The 14,457-nt window shown below is 53.6% G+C and overlaps 5 protein-coding genes across 5 annotated transcripts; 3 read left to right on the plus strand and 2 right to left on the minus strand.

Annotated features, from left to right (window-relative positions):
• Positions 1-416: 416 nt before the first annotated feature.
• Positions 417-2,753, minus strand: PV07_11148 (uncharacterized protein; the record flags this gene model as incomplete). Its single annotated transcript, XM_016398554.1, has 2 exons — positions 417-2,511; positions 2,566-2,753. 2 exons carry the CDS (start codon positions 2,751-2,753, stop codon positions 417-419), a joined length of 2,283 nt encoding a protein of 760 aa, XP_016243116.1.
• Positions 2,754-3,845: 1,092 nt separating this feature from the next.
• Positions 3,846-5,917, plus strand: PV07_11149 (uncharacterized protein; the record flags this gene model as incomplete). The annotated part of the gene is made up of 4 exons (XM_016398555.1): positions 3,846-4,077; positions 4,151-4,517; positions 4,570-5,033; positions 5,094-5,917. The coding sequence occupies 4 exons, from the start codon at positions 3,846-3,848 to the stop codon at positions 5,915-5,917; spliced, it is 1,887 nt and encodes a 628-aa protein (XP_016243117.1).
• Positions 5,918-6,978: 1,061 nt separating this feature from the next.
• PV07_11150 (uncharacterized protein) lies at positions 6,979-7,868 on the plus strand. Its single transcript, XM_016398556.1, has one exon. It carries the CDS (start codon positions 6,999-7,001, stop codon positions 7,533-7,535), a length of 537 nt encoding a protein of 178 aa, XP_016243118.1. The 5' UTR covers positions 6,979-6,998; the 3' UTR covers positions 7,536-7,868.
• On the plus strand, positions 7,852-9,258 carry PV07_11151 (uncharacterized protein). The gene has a single exon (XM_016398557.1). The coding sequence runs from the start codon at positions 8,419-8,421 to the stop codon at positions 9,028-9,030; it is 612 nt and encodes a 203-aa protein (XP_016243119.1). The 5' UTR covers positions 7,852-8,418; the 3' UTR covers positions 9,031-9,258.
• PV07_11152 (NAD(P)(+) transhydrogenase (AB-specific), alpha subunit) lies at positions 9,172-13,951 on the minus strand. Its single transcript, XM_016398558.1, has 8 exons — positions 13,527-13,951; positions 11,569-13,455; positions 11,346-11,507; positions 11,112-11,282; positions 10,784-11,038; positions 10,594-10,727; positions 10,001-10,508; positions 9,172-9,884 (listed from the first exon to the last, which is right to left on the minus strand). The coding sequence occupies exons 1-8, from the start codon at positions 13,609-13,611 to the stop codon at positions 9,760-9,762; spliced, it is 3,327 nt and encodes a 1,108-aa protein (XP_016243120.1). The 5' UTR covers positions 13,612-13,951; the 3' UTR covers positions 9,172-9,759.
• Positions 13,952-14,457: the final 506 nt, after the last annotated feature.

A 14,457-nucleotide genomic window follows, 5' to 3' on the forward strand; every position in this document is an offset into this window, starting at 1 on the left:
TCGAGGACCTTACATCAATGCGGCGGCCTTTCATTCTTCTTTACGTTTTTCTTTCTGTTCGCCATCGTTCGGCTGTTTCCCGTTTGTTCGTGTTCCACTAAGTGCAATGTGGTGGCGGGCAAGGTTGCAAAAGTCCACTTTCACTTCATAGTATCATGGGACTTGTCAGCTCAAATCTTACGAATTTGCAACCAAACTGTGGCCAACATGTCAAGCGAAGGATGTCAGGGGGGTTTTTTTTTTCTCGACTCGAATCCCGTGTCGATGGTAGGGTCTGGTCGAGGTATGAGGTGACTTCCCGTGGCAAGTAGATACTCTCGTAGTCGACGAACCGACCACAGAAGCTGTAAAGGGGGGCTTGAGGAATGGTAATTCAATTACTGAGAATGGCTCAGACGGTCCGAATGGATTGGTCTTTAGTCGGCTTCATTGTGCAAAAGAGCACCGAGAATGGCGGCAAACCTTCTCGCAATTTCCCAATGCCCTATCCGCCTCAAGAGATCGGTCAGTCCACTGAGGGCCGCATTAGTTTCAGTCGTGGTAGGCTTTCCGTGCTTATATCCGCTCGCTTGGAAAAGCAGCAACGCCGGGTTGACGCCAATGGTTTTGAATTCTGGAAACTCCAGGGCTTCGGCGGCTCCGGCGGTTCGCTGACCGGCAGCTTGAGATCCAAACCGAGTATAGCAAAACCAGGCGATGCCCGCTCTAAACATCGCCCTAGGTACATGGATGGCTGGCTCAAAGCCAAGTGGTAGGTTCTCCAATTTCTTTTGCACAATGAGCCCGTGAATCACGCACCTTTTAGCGTGGTCTGAGTTTGCCCAAGCCGTGACTGCAAGCTGGTCCTCCGGTGATAGATCTGGTCCATTTCGCCCAATCGCTCGCTCCAGAAGATCAAAATCGGCGAACATTATCATGAAGGCCAGGTGCCAGAGTATGCTCATGTCCATGTGATCTGCTTCCCAAGCTGCCGATTCTTGCAAGAAATTTCGATAAAACGAGGTCAAGGTGTTCAGCATCTCTTCCGTCCTTGATGGGGTTGAACGAGCATTGATTCGATTCTCGATAATGTTTGCGCATATGCCTTCCAGAACTGTATATGCTGTGAAATAGCTGTTGCTGGGGACTGCAGCAAGGTCAAAGTCCAGGTGGGCATCGATCGAAGCCGGCGTAGAATCCATACTTTCGAAATTGCTGGGGTCATTGAGATATGATTGGCGCCAGTCCTCAGGCCGAGTGGCCATGAACGTCTGATTTGATGCGGCGACTGGTAGCTGTCTAGAGTTGTGGCGGAGGAATGGCTCGTGATGGAACATAGCAGCAAGTTCGGCGTCGTGGATGTGCACGCTGAGCGCAATCCGGATGAGTTCTTCGTTCTTCGCCCACTCTCTCCATTTCTTGTCCAGTTCGGTGGAACTGACATTCAAGTCTAGACCCACCATCTTCTTGGTTTTGAAGGTCGACCAGCGTCGTGCCCAAGAAATGAGCGTTCCGTTGAAAGCGTCAACAATGGCAAGATGCCTCGGCTCTCCAGACAGCAAACCAAAAGTTTGTCCAATTATAGCTGTTTGTATGAGAGAGATTCGTTGATCTACACCTTGGGCGATCAGTCGATCCCAATTTGCAAGGACAGCCTTGTGCAATCTCTCGAATATATGTACGCCCTGTCGAATCGCGTGCACGCTGCCTGTAAAGAGACTACCAACTGAGCATATTGACAAAAGGACCATGGAGTTGGCCTTGGAAGGACGAAATGTGGGCGCATGCACCACTGGGAATACCGGGTGGAATCGTGCAAAATACGACCTGACGCAAAGATTCAGAAAGTCCGCCGATGGAAGTGTCTGTTCCTGGATCGGGCGGATTTGTAGGCTTTGCGTCAACGTCTGGCGATATGTATCGTCGACTTCGTCTCGGGACCCGGGAGGTGTCGCCGGGCCTGATCGCGTCACTTCGTCCTGCGCATCATCATTGGCCATGAACCAGAGTCTCTTCGTATTGGAAACGGGCTTGTAGTTGCTCGAGCCAAACGTAGCGTAGGGGCTTTCCGGCCAAGAAGGGCGCAGTTCTGCCATGGTAGCGACCAGAGGAGTGTCCAAAATCCCACCGTGCAGGTCACTGTCCACCAGCCATGAAGGAAATTGGGCCTCGAAATCGAAGTTGAAGACGTCGATCGAAGTGTCAAATCCACTACCTGACTGGTCGGAGGGAACGTTATTTGAGTAGACGTCAGTGGAGGTGTTGCTGGCCATTTGGCCCTCTTGATAGTTTTTCCCATCTTTGAGGTAGTCCGTGGCCGGCGCATCTAGAGACGAGCTAATATTCGAAATCAGTATCGGGTCGGGCTGTTCTGACAAGATTGTCGCGCTGTGAAGCGGCATTGGGTTCGCGGAAAACGCTCTCTGGTCATCCTCTGGTCCAAGTGGATTGCTGGAGCGGCGTTTGCCTTCCGCGACAGCTACGGAGATATCATCTGCTGAATGGTCTTTCTGATGTCGCAGCAGCGTATCGCTAAGAAACGTCTAAGTATCCGCAACGCACTTCAATCGCCATTCACCAACTTACTGCCGACCATATTTTCTGCCACACTTTCCACAGACGAAAGGCTTCTCCTTGGTGTGAGAGCGGACGTGCCTTTCGAGGTGGTCAGTCTTAGCAAAGGTGCGCCCACAGGTCGAACATTGCCTGATTTTGGCGCCCCGGCGGCCCCGCGGCCCATCTTTAGGAGCTGGTACCGTAGCGGGATCAGGCATTGCCGAGAAGGAGCAGGTTGGGAGACGAGGGTGCCTCCATATCAATGTGGTAAGGAGACTTCGACCAGTGACTATCAGCTCATAACGTGATAAGAGGATAGAAAAAGTGCTGAGACTTGTGGGGAAGAAGGAGCGTCGTGGCCAGGAAATCTGGGGGAACTTGGGGGCTTGGCACAGCCCCGCGTGACGAGGGGAAGTCCGCGGCCCCGAGACTCGCAAGGCTGACCAATCATGAGCATCCATTCAACCTGGCAGCCCGACGGCGGCAATGAATACAGCGCATTATCTCGCCCTTGATCACCAGTTGCGAGGGTAATCGTGTTCTTTCTATTTCGTATTACCGTATCCGGACAGGTACGGGGTCCTTGATGTCATCCCAAAGCAGATCTCTACACTTTGGTGCTTGACCGAATCCTAATGTTCCGGGAAGCTTCATTCCCACGGAAGTCGGCAGGGAGTACTGAAGCCTTATGACCTGCGAGCGTCATGCCAGCGGCATTAGTTTTCTGGACACACAATTTGGAGCAGTTGCGGGCAAACGAGCTCTCGGAGAACTTGTCGGTCTCATTAACGCCGTTAAAGGACGTTCTCCCCGCCTCCTCATCTCTTTGAGAGATTGTGGGGGTATCTCAGCTGCGAAATGTGGGACGTTTCAGGCCAGGTAGAGGGTTGCCACAGTCCTAACAGCGCTGGAACAAACAGCACGAGGGACCTCGTAAGATCCCATGTTCCTGTGTGGGTGCTTGCCTGGCCCCGTAGATCTCACTCAGTGTGATGGGAGCAGTCCCGGGAAAGCAACAGCACCCAGCAAAGCCTCGCAAAATGACCCCACAAATAACGTCCCACACTGATCACGTCCGGTACCTGGTGCGATCCTCGGACTTCCAATGCTTTCAGAATTGCCGACAAAAGCATCTAGGGGTCCACCTGCTGGAGGTTTCTCAATATAATGGAACGGGCGACTCCATCCAGAGAACCAGACTCTGGTCAGTGCTTTGGCTCTTTGGTCCTGTCATCGATCTGTAGATCAGAACCACGGAACCTAGTTTGCTGGTGGACTCGGGGACCTTTCATCGACCTTCTGCTTGCATCATGTCTCAAAGGACACCTGATGTTGCAGAGACCGGTGTCATCATATGCGGCGGTGGCCCGACGGGGACGGTGCTGTCGGCCTTGCTCGGGGCAATGAAAGTGCCAAACATTGTCTTGGAAAGGGAGAAAGACATTACCACCGACCCCAGAGGAATCGCCTTGGACGAGGATGGAATTCGAATACTACAGTCAATTGGGATCTACGATAAGATATACACAGAGATTGGGACGTGTGAGTCGACCCCCCCGCTCTGCCCCTGTATTGTCGGAATATGTTCTCGGGCTGATATCATCCAAAAAAAAAGGTATGGAGATATTCAACTTCGTCACTGGCAGTGAGCCGAATTTGTACAGAAAGCCACTCCTCACTATGGATTATACAACTACCGAGGGAGGCACTGGCCATGTCGGGTTTATATGTCACAAGCAGCCGGCAATGGAACGGGCGATTCGAGACCAGATCCACAAAATCCCATTCTCGGAAATCCGGACTGAGTCTACTGTGACCGGCATATCGGAGAATCCTGAAGGAGTGACTGTCGAGTATAGGGACGCACATGGGGATATTCAAAGATTGACGGCTCCGTTCTTGGTGGGAGCAGACGGGAAGACGGGCTACGTCAGGAAGTGCTATCTTGAGCCGAAAGGCGTCATCATGGAACGATGCAAAGAGTGAGGTCTTCGTTTCCGTTAGCGGGCGGTTCGTGCTAATCGGAGGATATAGGTCGGACTACGAGGAGACCTGGGTCGCATTGAACTGGCAAATCTCCCTACCCACCGAAAAGACTCACCCAGACTTTCCTCTGTGGAGGCTGGGGTACACGCCCGAACAAGTCTATGATCGGTTCTTCCCCAAACAGTTCCGGTTCCTCTGCAATCCTAAGCGGCCCTCGGTGTGTGGAAGATTCGGTCTGAAGTCAGATCGGCTGTGGAGATTCGAATTCGTTGTTTTGGAAGGTGAAGATGGTCACAAAATGGCGACGCCCGAGGAGACCAGCAAAATCATTTATCCTTATCTCACCCATCCCGGCAGCTGGTATGGGCTCCAACACCCAGTCATGTTCCCCGAGGATTGCATCAAGACCTTGAGATCTCGGCCCTTCTCTTTCGTGGCACGAAGCTGTAATAAGTGGTCCTTGGGAAGGGTCATCTTAGCCGGTGATGCGGCTCATGTCTTCCCTCCGTTCGGTAAGAGCAATCGCTTTCGCGGATTCGCGCGTATGTGTAACCCATCTGACTGGTAAATAGGCGGGCAAGGTATTGCTTCTGGATTCCGCGATGCTTCCGCACTGGCCTGGAGACTGGCGCTGCTACACCGGCATCCGACAACAGATCATGAAGCATTGTTGACAGCGTGGTACACCGAACGCAAGCAACAGCTCGAACGCTCCCTAGCTGCCACGATCCAGAATGGGGCATATGTGACAGAATCTGACCCCATCAAGGTCTTCATCCGCGAATGGTACATGTGGGCCGTCCAACTTGTGCCCAGCTGGAGGAAAGAACTCCAAAAGGGCGCCCGAGCACTGGGAATGACAAAATACCGATATAGCCCAGGCTTTGCATTTGTGGGGGAGATGGGAGGCGGCCTGCTTCTCCCGCAAATCTATGCTTTCAATTTCAGGGAGAACAAGATCGAATTCACGGACGACTTGATCTTCTCTTCCGACAAGAAGGGGCTTTTCCAGCTGCTCGTCTTGCCTGACAAAGTCAGCCAGGTGCAGTCTCTTACAAAAGACCTCGAGAACATCAGTCAGCTCTCCGGCAACTTCATTCTTGGTGAGGAAGCCACGATCCTCATTCAGTCCACAAAGGCAACGATCTCTGCCGAAGACCTGCCCACCCAACAGGTGGCTCGAATTGCAGCCGGTGACGAATTCGCGGCAGATTCGCTTCTATGCAAGAACCGACCTCCCCCCATCGGTTATGATGAGCTGCGGCTTCGCGAGGAAGTACGGGGCAAGAAGTACGTGATTCTCAGACCCGACCGCTTTGTCTTTGCTGCTTGTGATACGCCGACGGAGTTGAGGGAGGCCGTGAGCAAGCTTCCAAGCGCACTGCATGTGGGTTGAGTCTCTGAGCCGCCAATGGCATGGGTAACCCACATCTCTTCCTCGTTCAGACGACGATGGATCTATAAGCAGCGAATGTGGAAAGGCGCGATTCTTACGCGCTCAACGGGGATCAAGCGGAAGATATACATTCGGAAATCGCTCGGTTGTGTTTGCTGCTTGCATCATAGCATCCCGCGCAGTGAGTCAGGCGTGTAAAACCTTGGTTGCTCGTTGCTCAGGGGCGAATTGAGGAGCCTCGTTTCCGGCGTTCCTAGTGGATACATCTCGAACACCGTGTTGCTCTGGCGAAGGGGCCTGGGCCCACAGGCACGGTGATTACATTCGTCCATGCAGGGATAGAGTATCCATGGAGGAGAGACACAGAGCAATCAATGGAGGAGTGACCTCTCTTCCCGTTGCCGGTGCCGCCTCTTCTACTGTAGACTTCGGAATGGCACCCGTAATCCTCCTTTGTTCTAAGGTCCCATTGACGGATCAGCCGGATTCGGCAACCGTTGGGAGGGGTGGGCCCCGGGCCAATCAGCGTCGCAGCATTGCCGTCACCGTCCTTTGCATTTCAGCCTCTTATCGGAATCCGACGCCATGGCTTGCGCAGTGCTTGCCCTGGAAGTGACCACTGACCAACACGGGTGAACTTCTAGTGTTGTGTACAGAGCGGTCAAGATCTCCGAGGCCTGTCTAATCACGCTAGAACGTGTCATGATTGATGATATGGCTCCATGTGTCGACAGGGGTCCCTTGACGCCCTTACGCCATATATTGGAATGTGGGTGTTCCAGCCCAACCTCAGCCCAAGCCCAGAGCCTTGTCTATCCTATCATTTTCCCACGTCTATCGTATCCGTGATTCTTGCGTCGCGTGGACAGTTGTGCTACCCTCCAGCTCTCTTTTTATATCTTAGAACTCTGTCTGCACCTCACCGCTGTTCCATTCCAAAATTCAGGCGCACACACTCTGGGAGTCTTCTATCCTTCCCTCCACTGCATCGGAGCACACGTCCAAGTCCTGCCTTCCACAGTTTTGAGGAAGCCAGCCTAAGCTGCTTGACATCTCTGCGTGGCTCCAAGGTCCTCTCACAATGGCGGAGACGTCACTTTTCATCCTTCCACCCGAGATTCGTCTGCAAATATGGTCCTACCTTGTTCAACCGACGACAATATACCCTTGCGAGTGTGCCATGAGAGACGAACAATGTCAAGCCCACCGCCTGGGCGCCTGCTGCCACAACACCTCGACATACCAGCACTGTGACAACCGCATCCTTCGAGTCAGCCGTCAGATCTTCGACGAAGTCCAGCCGATGGCCAAGCGAGCGGAACGAGCGCGCCTCTTTGTGCTATGCAACAATCTCTGCCTCGACAATTTCTTCAAGTCACTGGACAAAAGTGACTGGAGGTGGGTCAAACATCTGAGGGTGGATTTGTTCGTCGGTTGGGGCAATGACAACCAGGACGACTGGTTCCTTTGCCAGATGCACCGCTGGGCCAGGAGATATGTGGCCGGCACCTTGAACAAGTATGATCATGGGCGGGAGGTATCGATCCAGCCGGCCGAAGAGGCCAGGGAGGACAAGAATGGGAGGAGGACTCTGACTGTCGACATCTACCTCTCATGACACCCACAGGATCTGGGCTGCCACTATCCGGTGAGGGAGGGAGATGTGGCAGGCTGTGGCCGATGGTAGATGCTGCTTACGCCTGGATCTGGGTGGAACACCCGAATAGCGCCGTGAGCTTCCGTGGCTCTTCGGTTACACCATCGTATCAGCCGCCCAACAGTTTTCGCCGCTCCATTCTGGGCTGATGGCATGGATCGGTCTGAGGAGGACGACGACATCGGCGCGCGATAAGCACGAACCTTGGTGTGTCAGCGAAATGGCCCGGCAAAGATAAAAGGCGCAGGCGAGGGCGCGGGATCTCTTGGCATTTCATGCACGTGACCGAGCGCAGTTCTTATCATCACGTGCAGCTGCGATAACAAAACCAACACGCACCTTTTTCCTCCTTCGACCTCGTTGTCCAAGTCGATGCAACCGCAACACAAGCCGGTTCCCCTCCAACGATTTCGCGCTCCGAGTAGCGATGCTCCGTCTACAAGGGCTAGGCATTCCTTATAGGCTCGGCTGGGATGATGTTCCCTCCAAAGCCGTTGTCAGCTTCCCAAACCAACCCATTGGGAGTGCTCCTTATGCTCGAATCGGTTGCCACTAAAGGATCCCAGTCCACACTTCGAGATGCTTGTTAGGGGAAACGGCCAGTATCATTTCGGGACAGGTATCAGGATGCGGAAGCCGAATGTAACCGGAGATCCTTTTTCGCTGCATAGTGCTCACGGTGGGTTTTGTGTTATTCTGATACCAGCACGGCGGTTGAAAATCGATCTTGCACACGATATTTATCAGTAATGGCAATTCTTTCCTCCTCCTCCCACGACACACCAACAGGAGAGTGGCAGAGTCTGTGCCTGAATCGTCGGGTCTCGTTTACGTCGAAAGGAAAATGTCTTCCTCGGAGCCAACTTTCCCGATAATCTACACGGAAAGACTTCAGCTCCGGGTCTTCGACCCAGCGCGCCCCTCCGACTACGACGCCGTCTTGGGCATATACGACAGCGACTTCATCAGGCGAACGGTGGGCAACCCGGGCCTGCACGCCCGCGACGACGTCGACACTCGGTGCGCAAAGTTTCATCCCCGTCCCAAGGATGTTGATCCCGCGGCACCCTTCCCCACGCACCCCTGGCATCTGATCTACCTCCGCGGGACGGATACTCTGGTCGGCGTCATCTCCCTGTTCCACCGCCACCCGCTCCCGTACCCGGACTTGGGCTACGCCGTCGTCGAAGGGCACATGAACCGAGGCTACGCGACCGAGGCCGGGAAGGCCGCGCTGCGCTGGTGGACGGAAGAGATGTGTGTGCGGGATATCTGGGCGGCCGCGTTCGACACGAACGTCGTCAGTCACAGGGTCGCGCAGAAGATCGGATTCGTCGACGGAGGGTCGATCAGGTTGGTGCTCTCGGACACGCTGGTCAAGGAAGGCAAGGCTTTCGTCCAGCCGGAGATGGGGCGGCGTTTGGATGGGTTGACCATTGATGTCCGCCCAAAGTGAGCCTGGGTGTCTGTGTCTGTGTTTGTGGCTTCAGGGAACTTTGTCGACAGTCCGTCACATCTCGAGTGGGTTTCTTTTCCGGGGATCTTCTCTTTCTCCTTCTTCTATTATCTCCCTCTCCCGTTGTGGCGATGTCGTTTTGTTCAATGCATTCATTGTCCTGTACCAGATCTACCCATTTGCAATATAGACTAGTCTAGATCTCCCCACCAAAAAAAAAAAGTTTCGATGCTAGTAATCTCCCTTGCTTCCAATCCGTCCCACGACGAACATCCACTCAGCTCAACTCAATTTACTTGCCGTTCTTCCACGATGCCCAGCTGGAGTTGGTCAAGCGAATGCTCAGAGTTTGGACGCGCTGCACGATCCCGCTGTTGCCCAGGCGGTGTTCGAATGTCCCGTCGTAACGTCCAGATGAGTACCGTATTGATTATTCCGCCAGCCACATCATCACTTCGCCCAGGACGGCGAACGAGTACGTGGTCGTTGGCTGTCACCCATTGCATCGCATATGACCAATCCTCGCCTCTCCCTATGGCTGATCTTCTGCCTCCCGTTCTTTTTCTTTTCCCATGAACTTGTAATAACCCTCGTACTTTTTTTGATTTGATTTGATTTGATTTCTCTGGCAATCTGATATGAGCCCCGGTGAAAGCAAAGGGCCCCCACTTGCTACTCTTCACTCCACATAGATGCAAGGCGGCGTATTGTTGACGGGGCCGTGGCGTTCTAGACGTGGAATTGCGCCTTGTACCTGGTCTCCAACGCGGCCTTGAGAGCATCACAGGTCTGCTTCGCGTCTCCAAACAGCATCCTCGTGCCAGGCATGTAGAACATGGGGTTCGGGACGTCCGCTGTTGAGACTATCAGCGACTGGATTCCTCGTAGAGGTAGGTTGTCATGGTGGGGAAGAGTCACGAGATATGAGATCGGGAGGGGCCAAGGGGGGAAGGAGTGCATTTGTACTCACCGTATCCACTGCTCATGCCTCGCTTCATAACCACCACCCCTTTACTCTTCCAGGCATGCAACACGGGCATTCCCGCTATTGGGCTGCCAGGCTCCAATGCAATCGGGTTCACCGTGTCGTTTGCGCCAATCACCAACGTGAGGTCCGTCTCCGGGAAATCGTCATTGATCTCGTCCATCTCCAAGACAATATCATACGGCACGCTGGCCTCAGCCAACAGCACGTTACATTGTCCCGGCATTCGTCCTGCGACGGGGTGGATTGCGAAGCGGACATTCACGCCCTTGGAGCGCAAGAGAGAGACAATTTCAGCAATGGCGTACTGGGCTTTCGCCACGGCCATGCCATAGCCGACCACAATGATGACGGATTCGGCGTTGGCGAGCGCCTCGACCGTCTCCTCCACGGTGGTCTTCGTGATCTGACCTTTGATTTCGTGCGAAGTTTGGGCGATTGGTGCAATACCGCCGAAGAGGACGTTGGTTAGAGAACGATTCATCGCGACGCACTAATTTGGACCGAAAAGGAAGTGTTAGCAAATGATTCCCTATCAGCATGAAGACAAGAATTTGCTGGGTCAGTTGCTTCTTTACCATAATGTACGACAGGATGGAACCGCTAACGCCGATCAACGAGCCTACGGTTAGTAGTAAAGGGTTGTCAAGCATGAAGCCCTCAGCAACGAGGGCGAAACCTGAGTATGCATTCAACACGGTAATGACCACAGCTAGCACGAGCAGTCAGTATGAGGCCAGTCAGAACGAGGGATAAGCGGTAACATACGCATATCCGCTCCTCCTATAGCAGCCGTCGTGGTGAATCCCTTGGCAAAACTGAGCGCAGTGTTTGCAGATAGGCACACTGCAGCCACAGCAGGCGCGCCAGGCGCCATAGTCAAGAACGCACCCATTGTGCCGGCGTTGGCTGCCAATAGACTAGAATTAATGATATGACGGCCAGGGAGGATGGTGGGCCGAGATGACATTCGTCCCGCGAGTTTCAGGAATGCAACAAGAGATCCAGTGAATGTTACGCCACCTGAAGACCATTAGCGTGAATTCGAGCCAAAATGATGATCTGGGAAGGTCGATAATCGCAGTCAGGGACATACCAATGAGAACGCCCAAGTATGCCGTCACCATGTGTAAGGTTGAGATATCCGAGACATCAGCCAGTACACTACCTATGCTGGTGAGCACGGCGGCGAGACCAACAACTGAATGCAAGGCAGCGACAGTCTGAGGGAGCTCGGTGGGTGTAATACGTCGGCCGATGAGGGCACCTGTTTGTCGTCGTGAGTACCTCTTTCATGTTCATTGGCAGCCAGATTAATAGACGAACGTACCAACAATACCACCAATAGTTGCAATCGCACCGAACTGTGTCAGGACTTCTGGAGAGAATCCTACTGCGCCGAGAGAGGCGATGATACCGGCTAGGACACCCAAGATTCCGAGCAGGTTCCCAGTTCGGGCTGTTGCTTGCGATGCAAGCCCTTGGATAGATCCTAGAATAGCAAGCATCAGATACCGGGCACGTATTTTGGACACAAGAGCTTAGGCCCTTACCGATACACAGCAGACTGCTCACCAGATATCCGGCCTGCACGAGCCCAGCCATACCTGTACTTGCCGCTGCGATAAACCCACCAGCGAACAGCACGCCAGGAATCGCGTACAGCCACGGATATTCTGGAGGATCTGTTGGTCGTTTGAACATATCCAACATGCGCTTCGTAATGACAAACCCGCCCGATACGTTGACAAACGCAAGCAGAACAGACAGGGCACCGAGTGCTTGTGGGACCGTTTCCGGCAAATATCCTCCGCCCATGATGAAGAAGCCACCTACACCCACGATGCCGGAAATGGCGTTGGTTACGCTCATCAAAGGAGAATGAAGCGCAGGAATCACACCCCAGACGGAGCGATAGCCGATCAGGCCTGCCAGGCCAGCAGTAAACGCGCTACCCATGAACAGGGGGGATGTCAATTTTCCCAATGCAAGAGCTGCACTCATTCCTCCGGTCACGGCTGCTGCATTGCGAGCTTGACTTTGCCAAGGCGTCAACTCAACGGGCTTAGATTCATGTTCGTGATGCTGCTGCACGGGAGCCGGGGGTGGAGCTGGTCGTGGAGCAGGAGGAATGATTTTCCCGTCGTGTGTAACGATGGAGCCTCGCACGACTTCGTCTTCCAAGTCGATGCCGAAGTGGTTGTCCTTGGGGGAAATTGCCAGCAGGAACTTTGTGATGTTGTTGGAATACAAACTCGTTGACTGTGTAGGTAGTCGAGATGGGAAGTCCGTGTATCCAATGATGGTAACATGGTTATGCACAATTAGTTTGCCAGGCTGGGTAACCTCGCAGTTCCCGCCACCCTCTGATGCAAGGTCGACAATGACCGAGCCGGGTTTCATCGCACTGACCATTTTCTCGGTGATCAGTTTAGGAGACGGTCTTCCTGGAATCGCGGCAGTAGTGACGACAATGTCGACTTCTTTGCATTGTTCCATGAACAGTTTCATCTCCGCCTCGATGAACTCCTTGGACATTTCCTTACTGTAGCCACCCGCAGCTGAGCCTTCCTCCTTGACACTGACTTCCAAGAAGTCAGCTCCTAAGGACTGTACTTGTTCTCGAGCGGCAGACCGAGTGTCAAACCCGCGGACGATCGCGCCCAATCGGCGAGCGGTGGTGATGGCACTCAACCCGGCAACGCCAGCTCCAATGACCAAGACTTTGGAAGGAGGAATCTTTCCCGCAGCAGTGACCTGACCTGTCAAGAAGCGACCGTAATGATTAGATGCTTCAAGCACAGCCTTGTAACCCGCTATGTTTGCCATGGAACTTAACGCATCAAAGGCCTGAGCACGCGAAATCCTCGGAATCATGTCCATGGCGAAAGCAGTCACGCGCTGGGAAGCGAGAGCCTCGACAAGAGGTCTGTTCTGCATGGGCTGCAGAAACGAAATCAAGGCAGTCCCCTCTCGAATATTGGGTACTTCGGATTCCAAGTTCGGAGGGCGAACCTTGAGCAGGATATTGCTCTCCGACCACACGGTCTCGCGATCAACCACGGTGGCACCGACATGCTCGTAGACCTCGTCGGCATATTCAGCTTCGATGCCAGCACCTCGCTCAACCAGGACCCGCGCGAAACCTTTCTTCAACAGTAAAGGGATGTTCTGTGGCGCGACAGCGACGCGACGTTCTCCCGGGTGAGTCTCCTTTGGCACGCCAATGGTTAGTTGCGAATAAAGAACTGGCTCAGCCGGCAGGTCGGACTTGAATCTCGACCATACTGCGACGGCTCGCGGTGGTAGTTTTATCAGGCTTTTATGTTGATGTTGATTGATTGAGGTGAGCGGAACCAGCCCGCAACTGAGTGAGTGCACATGTCGCTTCGCGTGACGGCGCTGCCGCACACAACCATAGATGGCGCCTAACGCTGGAACTGAGTCGAATTGTCAGCCTGGATCTCAGGCTCCCAGAGCGGCCTTCAATGCGAATGGATTCCTGCGGTACCTGAGTCTCTAAAGCTGAAGCAGCTCTTGGTTGATAGTTTTACCGACAGGGGCGCAGACAAGACGGGAAAAGAGGCGTGAGCCATCGTGCTGTCTCACCGCCACAAACAAGCCCGATTAGAACCTTGTAGACTCGGATCTGGAGCTGCAGATAACCGCGATGACCTGCATGTCAAGCCCGGAGGCACCCGTCAAGAAAAAGACACGATTCTATGGCATGCTCTTCGACCGAAGGAGCCTCGCGAACTTGCAGTGTAGACAAACATGCGAATGAACAGGAGAATTGGAGAGCAAGATGAGGAGGTAAAACGTGGCAGGCTGGTGAGTCGTCTTGCAAGCAGTCAAGTTAGCGGGCAGCGGGACCTGTAAGGAACCGATGAGACTGCCGAGGAAGAAACGGGCACATGACGGCTAGGCCCATCCAGGAATTCCAAAAGCCTGGAAGCTTGTGTTTGGGAGTGAATGCATGGGTTGCATCGACTGCCCTCGTGGTAAGCCTAGCAGGAAGCGTAGCTGCCTCCTGGGGAGGATTTCGCCGTCAACGGCACCGTCGGCAAAGGTTGGTGCCCCTCCAACCGATTGCTACAATCAGCACGAGAGGCGCCCGTGGGGGTGGAGCAGGCGGGGTGGGAGGTGAATGTGGAGGAGGGGGAGTGAGATGAGATGAGATGCTGGAGGTGTTGTGCAGTGAGGCAGATACAAAATACCATGATCGCCAACACCACCATCACAAATCTAGCTTGTATACCACCGCCTGGCAAGCTGCGTGTGTTTGTCCTTCTGTTGAGGTGCACCGAGTGCCTGGTTGATTCACCCTCGCAGGTGCCGTTGTCTGCAATCATTCTATCATTCTATCATTCTATCATTCTATCATTCTATCATTCTATCATTCTATCATTCTATCATTCTATCATTCTATCATTCTATCATTC

The sequence above is a fragment of the Cladophialophora immunda genome, assembly GCF_000835495.1.
Source record: "Cladophialophora immunda strain CBS 83496 unplaced genomic scaffold supercont1.7, whole genome shotgun sequence".
Lineage (NCBI taxonomy): Eukaryota > Fungi > Ascomycota > Eurotiomycetes > Chaetothyriales > Herpotrichiellaceae > Cladophialophora > Cladophialophora immunda.